The sequence below is a fragment of the Schistocerca cancellata genome, chromosome 2 (genome assembly GCF_023864275.1).
Source record: "Schistocerca cancellata isolate TAMUIC-IGC-003103 chromosome 2, iqSchCanc2.1, whole genome shotgun sequence".
In the NCBI taxonomy this organism is placed as follows: Eukaryota; Metazoa; Arthropoda; class Insecta; order Orthoptera; family Acrididae; genus Schistocerca; species Schistocerca cancellata.
The window spans coordinates 107,978,197-108,004,818 of record NC_064627.1 but is presented as its reverse complement, the minus strand read 5'-3'; the positions used below and the strand labels follow the sequence as shown (position 1 = coordinate 108,004,818).

Genomic DNA, 26,622 nt, shown 5'->3' with positions numbered 1-26,622 from the left:
CTTCCCTCTCCTTTTCTCTCTCTCTCCCTCCCTCCCTCCCTCTCTCTCTCTCACTCTCTCTCACTCACTCTCTATCTCTCTCTCTCTCTCTCCCTCTCCCTCTCTTTCACTCTCTCTCTCTCTCTCTCTCTCTCTCTCTCTCTCTCTCTCTCTCTCTCTCTCTCTCTCTCTGTCTCTCTCTCTCTCTCTATCTCTCTCTCTCTCTCTCCATCCCTCCCTCCTTTTCTCCTTCTCTCTCTCTCTCTCTCTCTCTCTCTCTCTTTCTCTCTCTCCCCCCCCTCCCTCCTTCCCTCCCCTTTTCTCTCTCTCCCCCCCTCCCTCCCACCCCCTCTCTCACTCCCTCTCTCTCTCTCTCTCTCTCTCTCTCTCTCTCTCTCTCTCTCTCTCTCTCCCTCCCTCTCTCTCCCTCCCTCCCTCCCTTTATCTCTCTCTCCCTCCCTCCCTCCCTTTCTCTCTCCCTCCTTCCCTCTCCTTTTCTCTCTCTCTCCCTCCCTCCCTCCCTCTCTCTCTCTCACTCTCTCTCACTCACTCTCTATCTCTATCTCTCTCTCTCTCTCTCCCTCTCCCTCTCTTTCACTCTCTCTCTCTCTCTCTCTCTCTCTGTCTCTCTCTCTCTCTCTCTCTCCATCCCTCCCTCCTTTTCTCCTTCTCTCTCTCTCTCTCTCTCTCTCTCTCTCTTTCTCTCTCTCTCTCTCTCTCTCTCTCTCACACACACACACACTCACGCGCGCGCGCAAACACCTCCTCCCTTGCCATCATGCTGCCGTGTGGTCCAGACAGACATACGGGCACAGCGTGGTCCTCAGCTCTCACCTCAGCTGGCTGATGTCCCAGAAACCGAGAAGTCGCGGCGGCACTCCGGACGTGAGGCAAAAGCGCTGCTCCTGGACGTGCAGGCGCGCGGGGCCGGGCGAGATCTTGGCTCGCGGCGGCGCCGACGTTATCTGGATCAGGAACGGCTGGTCTGAAACACCAAGTGCGCACTCAGCTGGCGGCACCAGGACGAGAGTTGGTGGCAAAAAATGACATATGAAACCAATGGAGTCACTTCCAACTGAAAACTCTCAGATTCTGTAGTAACAACTCAAGAGTTTCCAGAATGAGATTTTCACTCTGCAGCGGAGTGTGCGCTGATAAGTAACTTCCTGACAGGTTAAAACTGTGTGCCGGAGCGAGACTCGAAATCGGGACCTTTGCCTTTCGCGGGCAAGTGCTCTACCATCTGAGCTACCCAAGCACGACTCACGACCCGTCCTCACAGCTTTACTTCTGCCAGTACATCGTCTCCTACCTTCCAAACTTCACAGAAGCTCTTCTGCGAAACTTGCAGAACTAGCGCTCCTGGAAGATAGAATGTTGCGAAGACATGGCTTAGCCACAGCCTAGGGGATGTTTCCGGAATGAGATGTTCACTCTGCAGCGGAATGTGCGCTGATATGAAGCTTCCTGACAGATTAAAACTGTATGCCGGACCGAGAGTGGTAGAGCACTTGACCGCGAAAGGCAAAGGTCCCGAGTTCGAGTCTCAGTCCGGCACACAGTTTTAATCTGTCAGGAAGTTTCAGATCAAAAGTTAATTGGTGCCACAGACATGCCTGAAATACCGCGTGTATTAAGTGCCTGAAACGAGCAAGGTTTGGCCTTCTCTTAAATTACTGACTTCGTGACAGGCACTCTTTCATTCAGGTGAGGGATTAATGTTCTCCTGTATAACTAAATTTTCTTCGAGACATTTGAGTCTCATCTTTAACTACGATAGTGATGGAAGCTGAAGAAATGAATTGAAACTTGTACTGTGGCCGAAACTTGTGTCAATATCTCCTCGCATACTAGGCTGGTATGCTACACATTACACCACCACAGCTTTACAGCTAACCTACCTGCACAGACTACCCTAGTAAAATGCCCTCCTCAACACTAACTTCAATTCACATCTTCAGTTTAATTTCCCCTTTTAGATCGTCACTATTGCCAAGGCTCCCCGCTCCTGGAATAGCACCCCAGCCCTGGATGTGATGGGGAAAATCCTGCAGGAACGATAAAGACGAGACTCAAATGTCTGGAGGAAAGTTTAATTATATCAGCTCTATACATCACCTATGCCTAAAGTACAGAAAGAATTTCCCCATTACCATGTGGTGATATTCCAATACTGGGGAGCCTCAGCAATAGTGACGACCTAAAAAGGGAAAATAAGCTGAAAATGTCAACTGAAGGCTGTATTAGGAAGGGCATTGGACTAGGTTAGTCCGAGCAGCTAATTTAAGTTGTAACGCTGTGGTGGTGTAATGTGTAGCATACCTGCCCAGTAAACAACGAAACGCAGGCTCAAGTAGCCGACTCAGCACAAAATTTTAATTCATTTCTTCAGCTCCCATCATTCTCCTGTGTGTTTATTCAGATAGCCAACAACGCACTTTAGCAGCAACCGAATTCCTCACACTAGAACATGACTGTCTTTTCCACTGATTTATTACTTTGCAGTTCACACTGCTGAATTTCATGCCTCCGCTGGTAACAGTAGAACCTGGGATTCTTACTCTTCTTCTCCTTCTTCTTTTCATTAGCACTTACCCCTTTGGTTCCCCGCTGTTCTCGAATTTTGTCAAATTTATTTTTATTTAACTCTGTGACTGGGTGCCCTTCTTGTCGCCGCTGGCGTCAGTTGTGTAAGGGAGGAAAGTCCTGTGCACCACATGTCTGTTAATAGTTTAAGCTTCGTTCTGTATGATCGCATTTTAACTGTATGTGTCCCATAATTAATTAAAGAGGGAAGTGGGGACAAGCCCAGTATTTGCCTAAACGAGTGCGGGAAAACGCCAAAAACCACACTCAGGCTGATTGGCCTCTCACCTTCCAGTCTCGTAAGCTACTGCGCTGCTCCTTACACTTTCTTTTTTCTTTTTTGAGTCATCAGTCTTCCGGCTAGTTTGAAGCGGCTCGCCATGAATTCGTCTCCGGTGCCAACCTTCTCGTCCAGTTGCATCTTCTCCAATATTTTCTGTAATTACTACACCCTCTCTCTCTCTCTCTCTCTCTCTCTTCCTCTTTCTTTACACACCACTACGACTTCCTCTAGTACAACCGAAGCTATTCCCTGCCCCTTCTTTTCGTCATTGTTTTCCATATGTTCCATTCCTGACCGATTCTGCGGAGAACCTCTTCATTCCATACCTTATCAGTGCACCTAATTTTCTAAGTTCGTCTGCAGCACCACAATTAACATGTTTCAATTCTCTTCTGTTGCGGTTTTCCCACAGTCCCTGTTTCACTACCACACAAAGCTGTGCTTCGAAAGTACATTCTCATAAATTTCTTCCTCTAATTAAGGCCTGTGCTTAGCAATCCTCTCTGATCCATCCATCATAGGTTATCTTGTTGCGTAGGTAGCTCTATTCCTGAACTACTTCTACTTCGTGATCGCCAGTTCTCATGTTCAGTTTCTTGTTGCTCCCATTTCAGCTACTTCACATTATTTTCGTCTTTCTTCGATTCACTCTCAGTCCACATTCTATAATATTTAGATTTCTCATTCCATTCAACCGACACCCTTTACCCGTCTTCATTTTCATTGAGGAAACTTTAATTTATCCCCGTCATTGTTTCTTCGAGGTATAGGTTGAACAGTAGGGCCGACAGAATACATCTCTGTCTTACACTCTTTTTAATCCGAGCCCTTTGATCTTGGTCTTATAATCTTATTGTTCCCTCATGCTCCTTTTCAATATTGTATATTATCCGTTTATACACTGTTCAAGCAGGTAACAATACAGCCTTGGATTAAGTTCACCAAATAACAGACCTACCTAGTGAGTGCACGATAGATCTCCATCAAACTGCACGTCTCAATCCCATGTTGCCATTCCCACTAAACACAACAATTTTGATAATAGGTTTTATATACTCTGTTATTTGTCCGACCTTGCAATTCTGTGGCTCCTTTCAGTATTAAGTCTTTCTGTGTATTTTACAACATGTACAAATAACTCGTGCACTACGTCTTGCTCCTCTTCGTGTTCTTCCAGTAAGGCATTCACAACAATTGTAATTTGCTTTCTGTTTGTTTCCTAGTTAATGTGTGTCATTCCTATTGAAGGGTATGTTCCAGTCTTAAGATTCTAAGAAGGTCTTCATCTGTTCAGTTGACAATGAACTGAGAAAGACAACAAAACTTAGTTGCTAGTGGGAAAAATTCTTACAGGATTGTGCGGCTGGTCCCGGCGGAGGTTCGAGTCCTCCCTCGGGCATGGGTGTGTGTCTTTGTCCATAGGATAATTTAGGTTAAGTAGTGTGTAAGCTTAGGGACTGATTACCTTAGCAGTTAAGTCCCATAAGATTTCAGACACAGTTGAACATTTTTTCTTACAGGGTTAATACACTCCTGGAAATGGAAAAAAGAACACATTGACACCGGTGTGTCAGACCCACCATACTTGCTCCGGACACTGCGAGAGCGCTGTACAAGCAATGATCACACGCACGGCACAGCGGACACACCAGGAACCGCGGTGTTGGCCGTCGAATGGCGCTAGCTGCGCAGCATTTGTGCACCACCGCCGTCAGTGTCAGCCAGTTTGCCGTGGCATACGGAGCTCCATCGCAGTCTTTAACATTGGTAGCATGCCGCGACAGCGTGGACGTGAACCGTATGTGCTGTTGACGGACTTTGACCGAGGGCGTATAGTGGACATGCGGGAGGCCGGGAGGACGTACCGCCGAATTGCTCAACACGTGGGGCGTGAGGTCTCCACAGTACATCGATGTTGTCGCCAGTGGTCGGCGGAAGGTGCACGTGCCCGTCGACCTGGGACCGGACCGCAGCGACGCACGGATGCACGCCAAGACCGTAGGATCCTACGCAGTGCCGTAGGGGACCGCACCGCCACTTCCCAGCAAATTAGGGACACTGTCTCCATGAAGCTGGGCTACGGTCCCGCACACCGTTAGGCCGTCTTCCGCTCACGCCCCAACATCGTGCAGCCCGCCTCCAGTGGTGTCGCGACAAGTGTGACTGGAGGGACGAATGGAGACGTGTCGTCTTCAGCGATGAGAGTCGCTTCTGCCTTGGTGCCAATGATGGTCGTATGCGTGTTTGGCGCCGTGCAGGTGAGCGCCACAATCAGGACTGCATACGACCGAGGCACACAGGGCCAACACCCGGCATCATGGTGTGGGGAGCGATCTCCTACACTGGCCGTACACCACTCGTGATCGTCGAGGGGACACTGAATAGTGCACGGTACATCCAAACCGTCATCGAACCCATCGTTCTACCATTCCTAGACCGGCAAGGGAACTTGCTGTTCCAACAGGACAATGCACGTCCGCATGTATCCCGTGCCACCCAACGTGCTCTAGAAGGTGTAAGTCAACTACCCTGGCCAGCAAGATCTCCGGATCTGTCCCCCATTGAGCATGTTTGGGACTGGATGAAGCGTCGTCTCACGCGGTCTGCACGTCCAGCACGAACGCTGGTCCAACTGAGGCGCCAGGTGGAAATGGCATGGCAAGCTGTTCCACAGGACTACATCCAGCATCTCTACGATCGTCTCCATGGGAGAATAGCAGCCTGCATTGCTGCGAAAGGTGGATGTACACTGTACTAGTGCCGACATTGTGCATGGTCTGTTGCCTGTGTCTATGTGCCTGTGGTTCTGTCAGTGTGATCATGTGATGTATCTGATCCCAGGAATGTGTCAATAAAGTTTCCCCTTCCTGGGACAATGAATTCACGGTGTTCTTATTTCAATTTCCAGGAGTGTATATTAGCCAATTATAACAATCAAACACTTTTTCAAAATCTTTTCCCCTTCTTTTATGCATATTTAGAGTATCTTATTTTACACCAGATTTATCTCAGCCTTCGGAACCGTTGTTTCCCTTTCGCAATACTGCCCTGGCAGAACATTTATACTGATCATTCCAATTACTTTCTGCTGTGCCTAACAGAAGTATAACGGTGTCATTAACCATCATGAACATACCTGACATACTTCCCTATATTCCAAGGACTGAATCCGTTTTTGATATTCGAGACATCAATTTATCCAATTTTTCACTTTATTAAATAGTCAATTTTTAGACTAAACAGTCAAAGTAAACTGTTAGGGTTGTACTAATATTAATGAAGAATTTCCTATATCTGCGTCGCTTTTTGTGGATAACTGGATCTGTATGTAAGCTAACGTGTTCTAAATTCTGTATGGATAAAAATAGGACAATGACCAAGGAAAATGTGCAGTATTTAGAAATTTTGGTGAAAACTGAAATCGCGAAGGAACAGGAAACTTGCGAAATTAAATAACAATTATGTGAGCAAAGGACTGAAGTACACTAGACTATCGCCAATCCTGCCTTCAGTAGTCCGGCCTCATAGTAATCTGGCGCACATCCAAAAACACGTGCACAATGAATATGTCGTACGCAACAATGCTTAGTTAAACAACGCTTTATATAATGTGTTTGAAATTGTAGCTTTCTTTACAGTTGGGAATCATGTCTTATAGAAGGAAACACGTTACTTACGCTAGACCTCAAGCAGAAACTCGAAATTTTAGGTAAGTTAAATCGAAGTTTTTCGAAGAAAGCCATTGCTGCTGAATGCAATGTTGGATGAGCAACTATTTATGACATCAAAAAGAAAGAAGATGTTATTCGACAGTACTCAGCACAAACGGATAGCGAGTTGGTAAAACGGAAGGTTATGCGAAAGAGTGAGAATGAAGAACTGGCGTAGCTGTTTATAGATGGTTCACACAACAGTGCAGTTAAGGAAATCCAGTCAGTGGCCCGATTATAAAGGAAAAACAGCTGCATTTAACAAATAACTTGGCAGTAGTAACTTGTTTGCAGCAAGCGAAAATTGGCTATCAAACTGGAAAAAACGACATGGCATTCGGCAGCTGACAGTCATCGGGGAAAGTCGCTCAGCTAACGATAAGAATCCTGTTGAGTTGTAAGCAAGATACGGAAGATAATAGATGAAGGAGGTTTAACTCCTGATGCCTTGTATAATGTTGATGAAACAGGACTCTTTTACAAGATACTTCCTTTAAATACATTAGCTGTCAGGAACGAGAAGGAAGCTCGTGGTTACGCCGGCCGCGGTGGTCTAGCGGTTCTAGGCGCGCAGTCCGGAACCGCGCGACTGCTACGGTCGCAGGTTCGAATCCTGCCTCGGGCATGGATGTGTGTGATGTCCTTAGGTTAGTTAGGTTTAAGTAGGTCTAAGTTCTAGGGGACTGATGACTACAGTAGTTAAGTCCCATAGTGCTCAGAGCCATTTGAAGCTCGTGGTTACAAGCAACAGAAACAGGGAGTAATAGTAATGGCGTGTTGTAACGAAAATGGGAGTCATAAACTACCGCTTACGGTGATTGGATAATCCCAACATCCACGTTGTTTTCAGCACACTGACGTAAATACTCTACCAGTGCAGTATTGTGCTCAGAAGGAAGCGTGGATGGACAGATAATATTCTCTCGGTGTTTCCACTAGACATTTGTACCAGCAATGAGAAAAGAACTAAAGGTGATAAAGCTTCCACTGAAAGCTATCTTTATAATTGCCAATGCTTCCAGTCATCCTTCAGACGTTTCTCTGATGGCCGATGATATACAAGCACTCTTTCTCCCACCCAATCTACATCTACATTTATACTCCGCAAACCACCCTGCGGTGTGTGGCGGAGGGCACTTTACCAGCTGCTGTCATTACCCCCCTTTCCTGTACCAGTCGCGTATGGTTCGCGGGAAGAGCGACTGCCAGAAAGCCTCCGTGCGCGCTCGAATCTCTCTAATTTTACATTCGTGATCTCCTCGCGAGGTATAAGTAGGGGGAAGCAATATATTCGATACCTCATCCAGAAACGCACCCTCTCAAAACCTGGACAGCAAGCTACACCGCGGTGCAGAGCGCCTCTCTTGTAGAGTCTGTCACTTGAGTTTGCTAGACATCACCGTAACGCTATCACGCTTACCAAATAACCTTGTGACGAAACGTGCCGCTCTTCTTTGTATCTTCTCTATCTCCTCCGTCAACCCGACCTGATACGGATCCCACACTGATGAGCAATACTCAAGTATAGGTCGAACGAGTGTTTTGTCAGCCACATCCTTTGTTGATGGACTAAATTTTCTAAGGACTCTCCCAATGAATCTCAACCTGGCACCCGCCTTACCAACAATTAATTTTATATGATCATTCCACTTCAAATCGTTCCGTACGCATACTCCCAGATATTTTACAGAAGTAACTGCTACCAGTGTTTGTTCCGCTATCATATAATCATGCAATAAAGGATCCTTCTTTCTATGTATTAGCAATACATTACATTTGTCTATGTTAAGGGTCAGTTGCCACTCCCTGCACCAAGTGCCTATCCACTGCAGATCTTCCTGCATTTCGCTACAATTTTCTAATGCTGCAACCTCTCTGTATACTGCAGCATCATCCGCGAAACGCCCAATATGACAGCCCTAATTCAGCCCATGGACCAGGGAATTTTGGAATCAATTAAACGTCATTATCGACATTCACTTCTGGTCTTCCTGCTGAAGGAAAGTGAAAACGACTCTATCGAGAATATGCTGAAGGCGTGGAAAGCAATTAACATGTATGATGTTGTTTTCCAAGCAGTCGAAGAATGGGATAAAGTGGAGAGCGCTACCATGATGAAGAGCTGGAGAAAATTATGGCCACGCATTAATGCCGAGTTGTATCCAGTGGTGAGTGACAGTGATGAGCCAGTAAATTCGGAATTATCAATTCAAAAATGGTTCAAATTGCTCTGAGCACTATGGGACTCAACATCTTAGGTCATAAATCCCCTAGAACTTAGAACTACTTAAACCTAACTAACCTAAGGACATCACACACACCCATGCCCGAGGCAGGATTCGAACCTGCGACCGTAGCAGTCCCCCGGTTCCGGACTGCAGCGCCAGAACCGCTAGACCACCGCGGCTGGCAATTATCAATTACTTTGTACACTGACATGTTCCACAACCTTACAGAAGGAGAAGAAATTGATGATGAAGATGTTACTAAGTGGCTGAATCAAGAAAACTGTGATACGAACCAGACTTCAACAGATGAAGAAATAATCAAAAGCGTGCAAGAAAGTAATGATGAAAGTGATGAAGAGGATACAGGAGGAGAGAGCATGAAGATTTCTCACACTGCTGGTGGCAAAGCTGCCGAGATCTTCCTGGAGTACATTATGCAACAACCAGATACATGCAGTGCCGATGTAATGCTAGCAAAGCGGTTGCGTGATAAAGCATAACACCGTCGCGTATCATCATTACGACAGTTAAAAATTAGGGACGTGTTTCATAGTGAGTGATACAACTGTATAATTATGTACAGTATACACTCAAGGAGTAAGTTTTCTTTGAAAAGTAATGTATTTTTTGATTTAATCAAGTATATCCTCTATGTTTCAGAATTTTATCCTTCGGTTTAATAAAGTACAGTACATTATATCCCCTATGTTTTCAAAATAAATAGAAAACAAAATAAATGATTAAAACAAATTTCAGGCACTCAATAATCCGAAACTTCCGCTAATTTGGCACTTCCGCTAATCCGGCACCCATATGTGCCAAGAATGGCCCGATTAGCGAGAGTCTAGTGTACTAAATTTCACAGAGAGGAACGGTTTACTGTTCTGAAGACCTCTGAATATGTATTTGTGGTATCTGCAAGCTGGAGTCCCGGGTTCGAATTCCAGTCTGGCAAAAATTTTCAATTTGCCCCGTTGAGACAAATCAATGTCCACTGGCAGTTAATGTCTTATTTCCTTTGCATCTTATTTCAGTGTTTGTAAGAAAGTTGAGCGACATTGACTTACCTTCTCCTAAGTTGTTGACAATCTTAACCTGCCACTGCATCAGTCTCTCTCGGGTGTCGAAAGCGAGAATGACTGTCACATCTTGACAGATTATAGCTATCGTGTTCGATTCCTTGTCAAGAGTGAAACCTGAAACAAAGAAAGTTGTATATAGGTTTATTATTAAATTTACTTTTACTGCACGTTGTCGAAAATTTAGAGAACTCGATAGTGCTGTAGATTTATTAGCAAGCCAAAATTGGAGAGGAAAGTACATAATGCGTTCTACAGAGAAAATATGTGAGACACTTTAAAAAGTGATACATATAATTTAAAAAATAATTGTAGCTATTGTCGCAAATATATTCCTAAAATTTGAATCAGATATTTATGTGAGTGTTGAAGACGTGACTTTTTTTGCAGGTGTTTAGGATAACACTTAATATCTTGAAAGACATTTTACTATCTGCAGTACGCTGTAGAAATTCGGTATGGAAAATATGTAACTGGAAATCTAAACATTACTAGTGCTATTAAATGTCTAAATTGTATAAAGTGATAGTTATTAAATATTATCATCCATCAATCTGATACGTAAAAACTGAAATTAAAAAGTAGTTCATTCGCACAGGAGTCAATGTTTTATTGAAAAGTAAATTCGTATCTGTAACAAAAGGGCACTTTCAGAACTATCCGAAAAGACTTCTAGCAACTTTTGGAAAACGGTATGTGACATAGCATACGGGCTACGGCTCCAATTGGTATGCTATCTAGTCTACAATGGCGGTAATCTCCAGAGTGAAGAAAAATTCGTGCACTCGGTCTTGGCAGCGTGATTCCTCACATAATGGCAGTACAAAAATGTCTCATAAAATTTTGTCCTGCGCATATGTTCAAAAATGTGTGTGAAATCTTATGGGACTTAACTGCTAAGGTCATCAGCTCCTAAGCTTACACACTACTTAACGTAAATTATCCTAATGACAAACACACACACCCATACCCGCTGGGACCAGCCGCACAGTCCGTGACTGCAGCGCCCCAGACCGCTCGGCTAATCCTGCGCGGCTCCTGCGCATATCTCGGACAGTAATTGGACGTTAATAGATTGGCAAGGTTAGGTTGCAAGAAGTCGAGAGTTCGACTCTGGATCGAGGCTTAATTGTTTTTATTTGCTAAAAGTAGTCTGCGTGGTACGGTATCTGGCGTCTTAATCGTCATATAGCTACACTCCTGGAAATGGAAAAAAGAACACATTGACACCGGTGTGTCAGACCCACCATACTTGCTCCGGACACTGCGAGAGGGCTGTACAAGCAATGATCACACGCACGGCACAGCGGACACACCAGGAACCGCGGTGTTGGCCGTCGAATGGCGCTAGCTGCGCAGCATTTGTGCACCGCCGCCGTCAGTGTCAGCCAGTTTGCCGTGGCATACGGAGCTCCATCGCAGTCTTTAACACTGGTAGCATGCCGCGACAGCGTGGACGTGAACCGTATGTGCAGTTGACGGACTTTGAGCGAGGGCGTATAGCGGGCATGCGGGAGGCCGGGTGGACGTACCGCCGAATTGCTCAACTCGTGGGGCGTGAGGTCTCCACAGTACATCGATGTTGTCGCCAGTGGTCGGCGGAAGGTGCACGTGCCCGTCGACCTGGGACCGGACCGCAGCGACGCACGGATGCACGCCAAGACCGTGGGATCCTACGCAGTGCTGTAGGGGACCGCACCGCCACTTCCCAGCAAATTAGGGACACTGTTGCTCCTGGGGTATCGGCGAGGACCATTCGCAACCGTCTCCATGAAGCTGGGCTACGGTCCCGCACACCGTTAGGCCGTCTTCCGCTCACGCCCCAACATCGTGCAGCCCGCCTCCAGTGGTGTCGCGACAGGCGTGAATGGAGGGACGAATGGAGACGTGTCGTCTTCAGCGATGAGAGTCGCTTCTGCCTTGGTGCCAATGATGGCCGTATGCGTGTTTGGCGCCGTGCAGGTGAGCGCCACAATCAGGACTGCATACGACCGAGGCACACAGGGCCAACACCCGGCATCATGGTGTGGGAAGCGATCTCCTACACTGGCCGTACACCACTGGTGATCGTCGAGGGGACACTGAATAGTGCACGGTACATCCAAACCGTCATCGAACCCATCGTTCTACCATTCCTAGACCGGCAAGGGAACTTGCTGTTCCAACAGGACAATGCACGTCCGCATGTATCCCGTGCCACCCAACTTGCTCTAGAAGGTGTAAGTCAACTACTCTGGCCAGCAAGATCTCCGGATCTGTCCCCCATTGAGCATGTTTGGGACTGGATGAAGCGTCGTCTCACGCGGTCTGTACGTCCAGCACGAACGCTGGTCCAAGTGAGGCGCCAGGTGGAAATGGCATGGCAAGCCGTTCCACAGGACTACATCCAGCATCTCTACGATCGTCTCCATGGGAGAATAGCAGCCTGCATTGCTGCGAAAGGTGGATATACACTGTACTAGTGCCGACATTGTGCATGCTCTGTCGCCTGTGTCTATGTGCCTGTGGTTCTGTCAGTGTGATCATGTGATGTATCTGACCCCAGGAATGTGTCAATAAAGTTTCCCCTTCCTGGGACAATGAATTCACGGTGTTCTTATTTCAATATCCAGGAGTTTATTACAGTGGGTCTTGTACAAGACTTTTGCACTTACATACTACGAACACAGAAATGGAAGTACAGTCGTTTTCATTGGGCAGCTTTTAAAGAAGCGAATTTTTTCGCGTCACTACATCTACTAGATTCCAAACCTGTTTTCTGTGTACTGTCCCCTACTGGGCCCGTCGAAGCACATTGGTAGCTCTGCTGGTGACCTAAGGCCCTAACGAAATGTATCGGACCTAAACGTGGCAATGCTAACAGTTCGTATTAATCAGTGGAACTATTGAGGATGCACACAAAAAGTTTGGAATCTAGTGGATGCGTGGTGCGAAACAATTCGCGTCCACGACCTGCAAAAGATTTTTTTAAACTCCCACCAATAAAATCGATTGTATTTTCATTTCTGTGTTCGTATTACGTAACTGCAAATATTTTGTTGAAGACCCACTGTATTCGCTATATAACGATTAAGATGCCAGATGTCGTCCAACGCAGACTACATTTAGCAAATAAAAACAAATAAGCCTTGACCTAAATCGAACCCTCGACAGCCCGCATCCTAACACAAAACACTACCACTGCACCAACTGCGCAGTCCTACTGTTGTATTCTTACAGAGGTAGTTGACGTAAACGTGATTACAGTGTTGCCATATTGCCAGTATTTAACGTTCATTTACTGCCCGAAATTTGCACTGGACGAACTTTTGTGAGAGTCACTTTTGTATTGCTAGTAATTGAGGAATCGCGCTGCGAAGTCCGAGTGCGTGAATTTTTCTTCACCTTGTATAGTGAAGTAGCTGTAATAACACTTCTCTCATGATGCAGACGTTACAGGATCTTTGCTTTAGGAAACTCACCAGTTTCGATGGCCAGGAAGTGCTGCAGGGAGAGCGATGCCTTTGTGTGTCCCTGCTTATAACGGTCTTTGCTGTCCCGGTACAGCTGAAGGTGCAGGCAGTCTGAAACAAAAAGAACAGAAATTTTACGTTTTCTATAGGTCACGGATTTCACATGCCGTGGCCCTTAAAGTTTACTGTAAATCCCGTTACATAGCTGCAACAACAAAGTAATGCTAGGAAATTTGTATGCGTGTGCTTTGAAAGGACACGGAAATATATGTATTATTACATCGTACATGATACTTCAAGACAGCAGCACCGTATTAAAGAGGATAGAAACAAATGGTTGAATGACTGACTAGAACGCTGAACCAAGGGTGACGTGACGGGTGTAATAATGTCAATATCCACTCCCGAAAGCATGTGGGAAAAACGAATACCTAAAGCTTCACGTGAGAGCTCTGATTTCTCCTATTCTATTACAATAATTATTTCTTCCTGTTTAGGGGGGGAACTGCCAAAATTTTTTGGCATTTGGGAGAAAAAGACGTTAATTGGAATTTCGGAAAAATATATCGCAGCGACGAAAAATACCTATGTTTTGATGACTAGACCCTAACCCTCGTATGATATAAAGTTCTCTCCCCTGTTTCACTACAGCACAAACGAGCTGCCCTTCTTTGAACTTTTTCGGTGACCTCCAACGATCTCATCAGGTAAAGATGCCATACCGCGCAGCAATACTACAAGGGAAGATGCGTATATATTATCTATGTATTTTGATGTTACTATATCAGTGTCGCTACGAAGACCTTGTGGCCATTAACTGCTGTATCCATCATGAACTATTTGCTCAGGATTGTTCATTGCTATGGGATCTAGTATGAACCATTTGCAGTATGTATCATTTGCATTATGTATCGTTTGCATTTCGTGCGGGCTCTTGACCTAACCAGTCAAGGTAATTTTCGGAGGATGCATTTAGTACAATTTCGGACGATATTTCATTCCTACCACTGAACTTAAAAATGTATTTGTCCGAGGGAAAATAGAAGTCGCCGCTGACCACTAAGACGAGTTCCTATTGGAAACGATATCCAAACTTTACTTCAACCTTTCAACAACTATATCTTCCACATCATAGGGTCTTTAAAAGGACAAATTTTTGATTTATTACCGTTGATGAGTATACCGTCTACCCATAGTAACTCAAAGCAACTATCTGTTTCAGTTTCACTACAAGATAAACTACTAACACCAACAAACACGTCATTAACTACTGTATTTAATCTACCCATATTAAACACCGTTAGGTCTTGGTAAAATCTTCTGATGAACTTATCTCCGGCCTTAGCCATGTTTCAGTATCCATAAAGCTTTCTATTTCAGTGCTTTCTGTGAATTCTTCGAGGTTTGGTTCTTTCCTAAGACAATTAGAATACCGATGTTTCCTGGGTCTATACTCCCCTGGCGTTCAATCTACTCCCTTCGTGACTGTAGCCTGCTTGTATTTTTTTACTCATTAATCCACACAATTACTTCTCGGGTCGTTTACCATCTATTGGCATGCGTACGACCGTTTTCGTCAGATTCATAATTACCTCTTCAACCCCAGTCTGTTAGCTCCTCCATTTGCTTATATGCTGTCTTTCCTAGTAATCTCCAACGTATATTTCTTTACTACGCACTGAGAAAATGTATGATCTTTGATAGCTCTTGTGTTCACAGTCAATGATTCGCCATACATAGAGTGGATCTGAGCGAGCTTTCCACAGTTTAAGTCTTCACATCTTCATGTATAGGTGTACTCTCTCTCTCTTTTCTGCCCACCAGGAATTATCATTTGTTTCTCATTCTTTCAGTGCTCGTCTTCTTTTCTCCTTCTTATTGGGACATACGTCAAATTTCCTTCTGGCCAACGAGCTTCCTCCATTCCATCATATGTACATAACACAGTAATTACTTTTGCTTTAATCGGTAGATCATTGTAGCCTCATTCATATTCACAAGACGCCTCACTTCATCATCCCCAATTATTTGCGAACGAGATACCATACGTGCAACTGTAAGGAAGTCAGACCCGTTTCCAGTGCTTCTAATAAAAAATGGCTCAAAATGGCTCTGAGCACTATGGGACTCAACATCTTACGTCATAAGTCCCCTAGAACTTAGAACTACTTAAACCTAACTAACCTAAGGACATCACACACACCCATGCCCGAGGTAGGATTCGAACCTGCGACCGTAGCAGTCCCGCGGTTCCGGACTGCAGCGCCAGAACCGCACGGCCACCGCGGCCGACTGCTTCTAATATTTTCCTTATGTTGTTTGTTCACCAATGCTCTATTCTATAAGCACTTATTTACGTCTAAAGTTGCTGTACATGTGTCTATCTTTATACTGAATTTGATTTTATCCAAGCCAAGTAGAACAAGAAATGGATACTTTCAATACATTTCGTCTCTTGTTCATCTATTTTGTACACTTCTACTGTTCACTTCATCTTCTAATGTACAGCTTGCAAGTTAAGTTCCAAAAGGCTAAAATGGCAAATTCACTAAATCTATGTAGTTTTTAAATGGGAGAGGAAAGGTGTAGAGAGGGAGTATAAGATGTAGAGAGAGATGGAAATGACATATTTTAATGAAACATTCATATTCTTCTCATACATAAACAATGTTCCGCGCATAATTTCAGTTGCAGCAAAACACATTCTAAGCACTGTTTAGTTTTCAAATACATACAGTAAATTATATTACGTACGTATTTGTGCAGTTGTTGTGGGAGGGGTTATAGAATTTGATATTATCCGCTCATGGCTGAATGAGTAGTAAACCACACCAGAAAGCGCTTCAGTGACGAGGAGATAGGATTAAATGCATTGCATAGTGCCCAGCCACCATTCGCGTAAACAAAGCTTAGCACGCAAACAATAGAGGTATAGATTGAGCGCCCGATGCGCCCGCACTGCTGAATTTGAAACCGAGATCCAACGCTTTCAAAAAAAGTGACTGACTGGCTCGACAGCAACATTTATTTTGTATCTATGAAATCCATTCCCAGTTTCATAATTAGCAGCATTGGGTATGAAGATATAGCCATTGGTGACAAATTAAAAACTCTGCCTGACTGAAGGAGTTCTTGCTCGTTGCGAGAGGTCGCTTTAACCACTTCAGTCAGACCTTCCGTATATAATATTATCTACGACCACACTGCTCGCAACTTTAATTACTTTTATATTTCAGTCTGTAGTTCACCAAAAATAACACAGATAGAAAACCTGTTCCCACCAGCTTCATAAGTATTTCTGAAACAACAGTTTGCTAAATTGTGTGATAGACTTGTCATCTTTCGATAGGTCACTGAAATTAGTTGACGGGTATCTTTTGTTTGTTTTCGAAAGCACGAAATCTAAATCATGCGATCTGGTCTTATACCTCAAGGGTCAGTGCACTCGCTTACGACAAAAGGAGGTCAATCACACCAATGGGTCAAATCTGTCATCGTATCCGAGTTTTCATATTCATCCCGTATTTCCTTTACTGTCATTTAATGCATCGCAGTTCGAAACAATTGTTTAACGGCCATTTTCCTGGTATGCCGACTAACCTCTCTGTGGTTTTAGGCGATTTTTTTGCAGTTCGTCTATGAGTAGCAATCACTGAGTTAATTCGCAGAATTTATCCCAGAAACAAGACACTCAGACACAAAGTCTACACGATACTGAGACCGATGTCACACATAATTTTTCTCTTACAATAAATGAACGTTGTAGATATCAGATGGGTAACTGCATCTGAACTAAAATAAAACTCAATGTCAATCGGCGATCGTTTTCCATCGGAGGGCGTATTGGCAACCGGTAATCATATGCTAAAGTACTACAGCAAACTGTTAGTATCACGCTGAAATTATGCAATTTTTCTTCGAATGTGAGACGGAGAGCGCACTAAAATTGTGCATTTCTCTTCGGGTGCATGCCAGTATGCAAATAAAACGGACGGAACTATGTTTTGTAGCGATGTGTCCGTGATAACCATAAACCAGGGTCGAACGCTGAATTGATAGTCAACCGTGCAAAGATCAAGTCAGAGAAGGGACGCAGCTGCTTGTTTACGACTGTGCATGCTCTGATGTGACGCCTACTTGCCGGCACTAAGGGTGCCATGTTGCTCACATAACCAGGTCAGTATTTTTCTTTGTTGAGGAAGCAACAAACCGCATTCCGTAGATGGTCTGCTAAAGAGTATTTGCAGTAGGTCTTTGGATGAGACAGCGAGAGTTAAAGACTTTGGCAGACCTACTGGAAATTTAAATCTAACAAGAGGAGGGCGTGGGATGGGGCTCATCAGTTTATCTTAAACTTTGTGAGTAGAAGCAGGTGGATGTCCCATTACTGTTCCTATAATATTTCACCTGAGTGGGCTGTAGGGAAAGTTGGAACGCTCCCTGAAGATCTATGAGTAGAGTGTGAGGGATTTTTGAGCAACACTGGATGAAGCAGTGCCGTGCCACAGTGGTGAGAAACACCTACTGGCTGTGAGCCAGCACGGGTTTGATTTTCTCTGTTATTACAATTTTTTCCATTTTATTTTATTCCTCACAATGTTAAACTACTAATAATACAAATTAAATATATTTCTACAGTTCACTTTATATGCTTATGTAAACATAATACATTCAGTTTAGCGACGATTACTACCCTTGTAAGTCAAAAGGCTGTAGGTGGTGGTAAGAAAGCGAGTATACGTGGAAATTTAGTATGAAAGAGTATCAAAAGAGCTTGAGCTGCATGTGTGATATTCGAATTGCAGTTTTTTACTTTCCTTGTTAGTTGTTTGGGAACAATTATGCGTCGTACAGTGGTAATGAAAGATGTAGAATATATATCGGCATTAATAAAAAAGAAAGAAATCATAAACATACAAGGAACATACTGTTTCTTAGTACTTTATGTGAAGCTAATATTACAACAATATTGAGTCACGCCTTTATTTTTGTAATATTGTAGGGTTAGGCAAAATTTTGCAGGAAGCTGCCACTGACATGTTGCAACCACAAGTGCAACATATTACAGACCAAAAAAAAAAAAAAAAGACTGAAGTGAAAATCGAAATTTAAAACACGCATACGGCGGGCTCTGCCCTTTACTGGCCTGGAAGCCGGATCAGGCTAACCACTATGTTATTCTTCCCAATGCCTGTAGTGTCAATGCCTGTAGTGGCTCTGAGCACTATGGGACTTAACATCTATTGTCATCAGTCCCCTAGAACTTAGAACTACTTAAACCTAACTAACCTAAGGACAGCACACAACACCCAGCCATCACGAGGCAGAGAAAATCCCTGACCCCGCCGGGAGTCGAACCCGGGAACCCGGGCGTGGGAAGCGAGAACGCTACCGCACGACCACGGGATGCGGGCCCTGTACTGTCCCCGAACGTCATACCCTCATTACCACTTCTAGTACGCCTTAGAAAATGCTGGCAATAACCGCTCCACCAGACGAAATCGACATCGTCTTTAATGGTACTGGGACATCTGGTTTCGCCCATACCTTTGATTGTGCCATGATGTGGTAGACGCACTTGTCGTTTAAGGTAACAATTCGGCACTTAATTTCAGTGGACTCTTTTTTACAATTACAAAGCCTTTACCTCTCAACGATGTGAGGATTCCAGATTAAATTGTAGAATCCCTACTCCCAGTTGGGTTACCAGGGTAGATCAGGGAAATCAAGTAACCGAAGGGGCGTCCAGTAGAAAGACTCGGACGAGACCAATGAGCCACACGAAATTATAACTTGGACTTTCGTCTAATATAAACAAATGTGGCACATACACTCCTGGAAATGGAAAAAAGAACACATTGACACCGGTGTGTCAGACCTACCATACTTGCTCCGGACACTGCGAGAGGGCTGTACAAGCAATGATCACACGCACGGCACAGCGGACACACCAGGAACCGTGGTGTTGGCCGTCGAATGGCGCTAGCTGCGCAGCATTTGTGCACCGCCGCCGTCAGTGTCAGCCAGTTTGCCGTGGCATACGGAGCTCCATCGCAGTCTTTAACACTGGTAGCATGCCGCGACAGCGTGGACGTGAACCGTATGTGCAGTTGACGGACTTTGAGCGAGGGCGTATAGTGGGCATGCGGGAGGCCGGGTGGACGTACCGCCGAATTGCTCAACACGTGGGGCGTGAGGTCTCCACAGTACATCGATGTTGTCGCCAGTGGTCGGCGGAAGGTGCACGTGCCCGTCGACCTGGGACCGGACCGCAGCGACGCACGGATGCACGCCAAGACCGTAGGATCCTACGCAGTGCCGTAGGGGACCGCACCGCCACTTCCCAGCAAATTAGGGACACTGTTGCTCCTGGGGTATCGGCGAGGACCATTCGCAACCGTCTCCATGAAGCTGGGCTACGGTCCCGCACACCGTTAGGCCGTCTTCCGCTCACACCCCAACATCGTGCAGCCCGCCTCCAGTGGTGTCGCGACAGGCGTGAATGGAGGGACGAATGGAGACGTGTCGTCTTCAGCGATGAGAGTCGCTTCTGCCTTGGTGCCAATGATGGTCGTATGCGTGTTTGGCGCCGTGCAGGTGAGCGCCACAATCAGGACTGCATACGACCGAGGCACACAGGGCCAACACTCGGCATCATGGTGTGGGGAGCGATCTCCTACACTGGCCGTACACCACTGGTGATCGTCGAGGGGACACTGAATAGTGCACGGTACATCCAAACCGTCATCGAACCCATCGTTCTACCATTCCTAGACCGGCAAGGGAACTTGCTGTTCCAACAGGACAATGCACGTCCGCATGTATCCCGTGCCACCCAACGTGCTCTAGAAGGTGTAAGTCAACTACCCTGTCCAGCAAGATCTCCGGATCTGTCCCCCATTGAGCATGTTTGGGACTGGATGAAGCGTCGTCTCACGCGGTCTGCACGTCCAGCACGAACGCTGGTCCAACTGAGGCGCCAGGTGGAAATGGCATGGCAAGCCGTTCCACAGGACTACATCCAGCATCTCTACGATCGTCTCCATGGGAGAATAGCAGCCTGCATTGCTGCGAAAGGTGGATATACACTGTACTAGTGCCGACATTGTGAATGCTCTGTTGCCTGTGTCTATGTGCCTGTGGTTCTGTCAGTGTGATCATGTGATGTATCTGACCCCAGGAATGTGTCAATAAAGTTTCCCCTTCTTGGGACAATGAATTCACGGTGTTCTTATTTCAATTTCCAGGTGTGTATTTTCACCAAACATTATCATATGTAATTCGAAATGAAAAAAATGTACCACACTGCTTCTGTAACACGCTCATGGTGACAGCTAATTGATACACCTTTAATACATGATACCATCTTTAAGCCCCGCTCGTGTTTTCAGCTGTTGGAGGTTTTAGGAATTCTTTGACATGCATCGTTTTCAAAATATGTACGACTTTTGAACTCAGCCTCCCACTTCATAACTGTTGAAAACGAAGGTTTTGAGCAACACAAATTAACTCTGTCGAGGCGGTCTCAGTGCTTGAGAATCATCCGCCACCACTCTTCTCTGTTGGTCCATCATGGCCAGGGGAAATCGGCTGGTAAATAATTTTCAGTGTCAATGAAATTCACCAACAGCCGTATACTTTAAGATGTTTTATTATATTCTGAAAGCAACAAGTTTCGGCATTTCATTTTGCCTTCTTCAGGCCCCACAGGCTTCTATTCAAATAAACGAACTTGTCATATAGCACTATAACTCACTGAATATCGTGAATTGCAATCGTTATACAGTTGCTTCATTGAAAGACGTGAGTTGCTGTCACGTCCTCTTATGAAGCCAATTTTGGTCGATAGCTGTGCGATTTTCGGCTTTTGTTTAGTTTTATATTATATTTGTCCGTTATTTCTATTTCTTTATCGTACTGGAGAGTTACTAATATATGCGGAACGGTTTTTTATACAAAAAACCTGCACTTTATAAAACTAATCAACCAGGAATTTTTTACATTTAACTTAAAAAAAATCGGTTGAAAATAAAAATTAGTGGTAACAGACATTATGTTTTGTCATTATGCATTGATCTCTGCTTTTATAAGTACAAAATTAATGTCACAGAAATGGTCAATGTAACTTCTCTGAAAATTGTCTTTGGTAGTATGCTGATAGCATGTGAGATAGTCTCTGCTGAAAGGTTGTTGTGGTTATGGCTCCGCTCAGTTGATTCTTGTTTCGGATCTCTTCTGTTAAGTTATGCCGTATGTTCATTGTCTGTTGTGACTGCTAAATATATGAATCTAGTTTTAAGAGCTATATGAATCGCAAAATTACTATGTGATAAAACGTGTGACTTGGAATATGTCTGTTAGCAAGAAAAACAGCGAAATAAGATAGCAACAGCTAAAAGTTAGGGTTCACTCATTTACGAAGCAAAGCCTGGACCTCCACATTGAAAAGTTTTGAGAACTGAATTTTAGCCTTGTGCCATTGAAGTGCCATTATTGTCAGTAACACGACTGTCACAGGTAGTTACAAGGTGCCTGCTTCTTATAAGCCTTCTACACCTTGGATGTATTTCTCCTGGTGGTATACCATCTGACACAAAGAATATTATGATGCCAAAGTATTCCAGTTCATCCACTGAAGCCAGAACAAAAACTGTAGCAGAAGTGTGCATAACAACGTTACTCTGTACAGCAGTTGTATAATTTACTTACGTCCATTTCTAACGTTTACTATCGTAAAAAAACAACTACTTTTATAACACTGATATCATGTTGTTACATCAATGACTATTCTCCTTGCCCTTGCATTTGTCGGTGAATGCCATCTTCAATGATTAAATAGTCGAATCTCAAATGACAAGATCCATTCGGATCATATACACAAAGAAATGTTACCATTCAATAACAGTTTGCAGCTCACTGTAAATCTGTATTATTAATCGGCCAAAACAGTAACTCGGTTACCCGCTCCAAACTTCAGGTTGGCTATCTAACGGCTTCCAAAAACAAACAAATGTTGATTTTAAAGATTCCATAAAATTATTTACCTAATTGAAAGTTTTAAAATCTTGCCATAATCTAATCATTAAGAGGCGCAATCTTACATTAAAGGCTTAACACAATAAATCAAGCACTAAAGTCAAAAACAGGATGAGTCAAGAGGAAAGGTACGTCGTTTTAGGTGATAGTGATTGTGAACGAAAAAACTTCATATGGATATACCCTATTGCAAATAATTTCTGAGATAGAACATATTGAATGTACGTTGTTAATTATTTTCAGTGTTGTTCAAACATTGGCTAACTGCCTTGCCACAGTGGTAACGCCGGTTTCCGTCAGATCACCGAAGTTAAGCGCTGTTCGGCTGGGCTAGCACTTGGATGGGTGACCATCCGGTCTGCCGAGCGCTGTTGTCAAGCGGGGTACACTCAGCCCTTGTGAGGCAAACTGAGGAGCTACTTGATTGAGAAGTAGCGGCTCCGGTCTCGTAAAACTGACATACGGCCGGGAGAGCTGTGTGCTGACCACATGCCCCTCCATATCCGCATCCAGTGACGCCTGTGGGCTCAGGACGACACGGCGGCCGGTCGGTACCGTTGGGCCTTCATGGCCTGTTCGGGAGGAGTTTAGTTTTAGTTTCTTTAGTTGTTCAAAGATTGGCGTTGTTTACAACGTACCACAGCAGTGTAGAGGAAGTTGAGCGAACAGTTTGATACAGAACACTAGTCGGGAAAGTACCTCAAATTGGCCTACAAAAGTCACCAAATCTACAGTATTCCCACGCTCCCTTTGGTCAAACTGTTAGTCCTAGAGAAAAAAAATAAATTCGACCTTTCTTGTTGGAAATTTAATGTAGCTTAATTTTATGCCTCGACGCGTTTTCATCAGAGGACGCGGATTTACAGTTATTCTAGAAAAACCTACAGAAGTAATATTAAACGTGTTATTTCTCGGAAACCATTCGCAATGGGATATATGTCCATGTGAAGTTCTTTGTTCAGAATCACTAATGCTATCACCCCTCAAAGCATGTACCTTTCCTCGTAACGCACCCTGTGTATCTTGAGGTAACGTAACTCAACAGTATTGAAGAATGCTAACACTCTGCTTACAGTTCCAAGCATTTTTGAAACATTTTCTCGTTGACACCACACTCCCTCCGCCATAACACAATAAAATTTGATTTGCATACTGTAGATCTTCAGTATACTTTAATCTGTTACCTCTTTACCAATAACTCTATTGGCAATAAATTTTCCAGATATTCTGCACAGTACCACTGAATGGACCTCGAAAATTATAGCATTATACGACACACCTGCTGGCCGGGGTGGCCGAGCGGTTCTAGGCGCTACGGTCTGGAACTGCGCGACCGCTACGGCCGCAGGTTCGAATCCTGCCTCGGGCATGGATGTGTGTGATGTCCTTAGGTTTAAGTAGTTCTAAGTTCTAGGGGACTGATAGAAGTTAAGTCCCATAGTGCTCAGAGCCATTTGAACCATTTTTTACGACACACCGTTCGCGAGACACCACCTCGTAAACATTGAGAAACGTGGAAAACTAGCTTTTCTTAAAGGCTTTATACGTGGGAGTTCTGTATGTTAAAGAATCGGCCTCTTTCCTGATACATCTAAGGTCTAATTGCTAACGCAGTGCTTGCATATTATTGTTATTAGAGCCAATTAGTGAATAAAATTTTATTTCTGGATGACCTATCGCTCCCATCAGCTGTAATTATGGATTGCTCTATCATTTTCTGTTACGCGTGTAACATAGGCTGAGCAGTAGTTCTACCGTCGCTCTGACATACGCATTTACTGAGTCGACCTTGTCTGCAGCTTTAGCCAGATTTCATTACCTGTAACGACCGTGGCTCCAGTGCAGACTGTGAGGGCTTGGAGGCGCATCACGGTCATTAACAACCAAGCAGGGACTAAACACGCTGGAAGTTAGACGTCACTATGGTTTTCGTCTACTTTTTTTTTCATGCAGAGTGTACAGTGACCTTTATGTCTGCTGACTTCTAGAGGTGTTCTCACTGTGATGGAGATGGAACTCCCGACGTGTGCGAAGATGTATGTTTAATTCTCACGGCTTCAACCACGGGTGCTGTGCTCTTTGCAGAGAGAGAGAGAGAGAGAGAGAGGACTAATCTTAACGACATTACGTTCGCATTGCGAGAGCTCGCCAAGTGCAATCATGGCCGGGGTGGTATGTTGGAGTCGTTGGGAGACTTTCTCTGTGCTAGAGTCCTGCATCCTTTTGTAGAGCAATTACCATGGACGACAGCATAATCAAGTGTCATCTCGCAGCACCTGTCTACAAACGGAATTCGTAACGTGTGTCAGAAGAGCTACACACATCCAGGCTTCCAGGCTCTCTTCAGTGGCCGAGCACACATGGAAATTCGTGCATGTGTGTGTGTGTGTGTGTGTGTGTGTGTGTATGTGTGTGTGTGTGTGTAAGGGGAGGGAGGTTGAGAGAGAAATGCGAGGAAGTGGGAGGGGTAGAGTTAGGCACGCTGAGAGAGAAGGAACTCGCGAGTTATATATGGTAGCAGATTCTGAGTCCGACAACTCGCTCCTGCAATATGAATCGCATCGCGAGGTACTGCAAAAAATAAATGCATAAATAAAAGCCAGCACCAGGCATCCGGCATATCGCGAGCCAGCGTTCCGTGATGTGAACAGTCACGCACCGGGATTGCGAAATGCAAATCAGCGGACCTGCGCCGTTTCAATCAATGGTGTTTCCCTAGTTATTGAGTCTGGACTAATAATGTGCAATATTACAGAATTAGGCAGAAATGTAGCGGAAGTCACTGTAATACTGTAGCAATAACAGGCAGAACATTAGTTCCGCTTTTGTGTGGGCGATTTTTCGCGGAACAGACTAGCTGTGATTTTAAACATTTCCGTATGCGCCTTTTTTGTGTTCTTTTCTGTACATAATGACAATGACATAGGTGTTTGCAATTGCCTTGAATGCTACGCTGTTACGTGATTGACAGCTCCTATGAAAGATCGGACTTTATGAAAGTAGGGTCAAGTCTCCATTTCACTACCGACAATATTTTAAAAGAGTTTTTAAAAGTTGGTTTATTCTAGAATATTCTAGAATAGTATCCCACCTTTGCAACAATAATATCCAAAGTAAAATTGGATTTCAGAAGAGTTGCTCAACTCAGATTGCCCTTTACGGGTTCACCAAATATTACAAACATTAAATAACAAAACAGAACTTGTTGGTATTTTCTGTCACATACCTCAGGCATCTGATTGTGTGAATCACTATATTCATCTACATAAACAGAGGTTTCATGCAATTTATGGTATATCCAATCAATGCACAAAGTCATATTTAACTAAAAGAACACAGGAAATTCTAGTTGATCGTGCAACCTATGTAAGCAGGTGAGACTGTTCTGACTGCGGACTGATCACGTAAGGGGTTCCAAAAGGCTCGATCTTAGGTCCACAATTATTTCTCATATACGTGAACGACCTTACGTCTAATGTACAACGAGTAAGATTAGCTCCTTTCGCAGATGACATTACTACTGTAATCAATCCAAATATACCTACAGCGACAAAAGAAATGGTAAATAATGTTCTTGAAAGTGTTATTGTGTGCTTTTCTGCGAATGGTCTCACTCTCGTTTCAGAAAGTATAACATATTCAGTTCTGCATGTCTAGAGGCACTACACCACTGATAACTTTAACAGAGGTTGACAACTTAGTACCCTTGGAAAGAGACTATACTTGTGTTGTCTGTACTTAACTCATCAGGCACAAAGAGCACGTGAACTGGGCTGGATTTTCAGGCTGAACTTGGGCCCCCCTGGATCTGAGAGGTAATAGAATAAATCTGCTACGAGAGTACTATTTTCAGTCACTTAATACGACACTAGTAGCATCCTCTGCCTACTGACTACCAGTTAATTTATAACTTCATCGAAGTTTACCCTTTGTCCACATGGGATACGACTAAGACAACAGAAGCAAGTACATAGTTCAAGACACCAAGGTCCACGAGCCCTTAATATCACCACGTTAAATGCTTAAAATAACTGCAAGATTAATGTACGTGATACTTTCAGTATAAAAAAGTACTGTCAGTGCTAGAAGCCTTAAGTCAGTAAACGGAGCGAGAAGTCCAAGTTTTCATTAGTTAATTTTGCCTACGTTGATGCGAGCACTGTTCAAAAATATCTTTGCTTGGAAGCAGTATAATTTTCTTCTTCAAATAATATTTTTACTAGTTATTATTTCGTTTCTTTTGTTACAGAGGCCTTTTGTTCATTTTCT

The 26,622-nt window shown here is 44.2% G+C and overlaps 1 protein-coding gene across 1 annotated transcript in view; it reads right to left on the bottom strand.

Annotated features, from left to right (window-relative positions):
- LOC126151301 (uncharacterized) overlaps positions 1-24,221 on the bottom strand; it is a 51,765-nt gene extending 27,544 nt beyond the window's left edge. Inside the window, exons 1-4 of the mRNA XM_049915932.1 lie at positions 24,173-24,221; positions 13,327-13,428; positions 9,854-9,982; positions 814-964 (exon numbers count right to left, since the gene is read on the bottom strand). Of these exons, the coding sequence (XP_049771889.1) occupies positions 814-964; positions 9,854-9,982; positions 13,327-13,428; positions 24,173-24,221 (431 nt within the window). The remainder of the gene's footprint in view (positions 1-813; positions 965-9,853; positions 9,983-13,326; positions 13,429-24,172) is intronic.
- Positions 24,222-26,622: the final 2,401 nt, after the last annotated feature.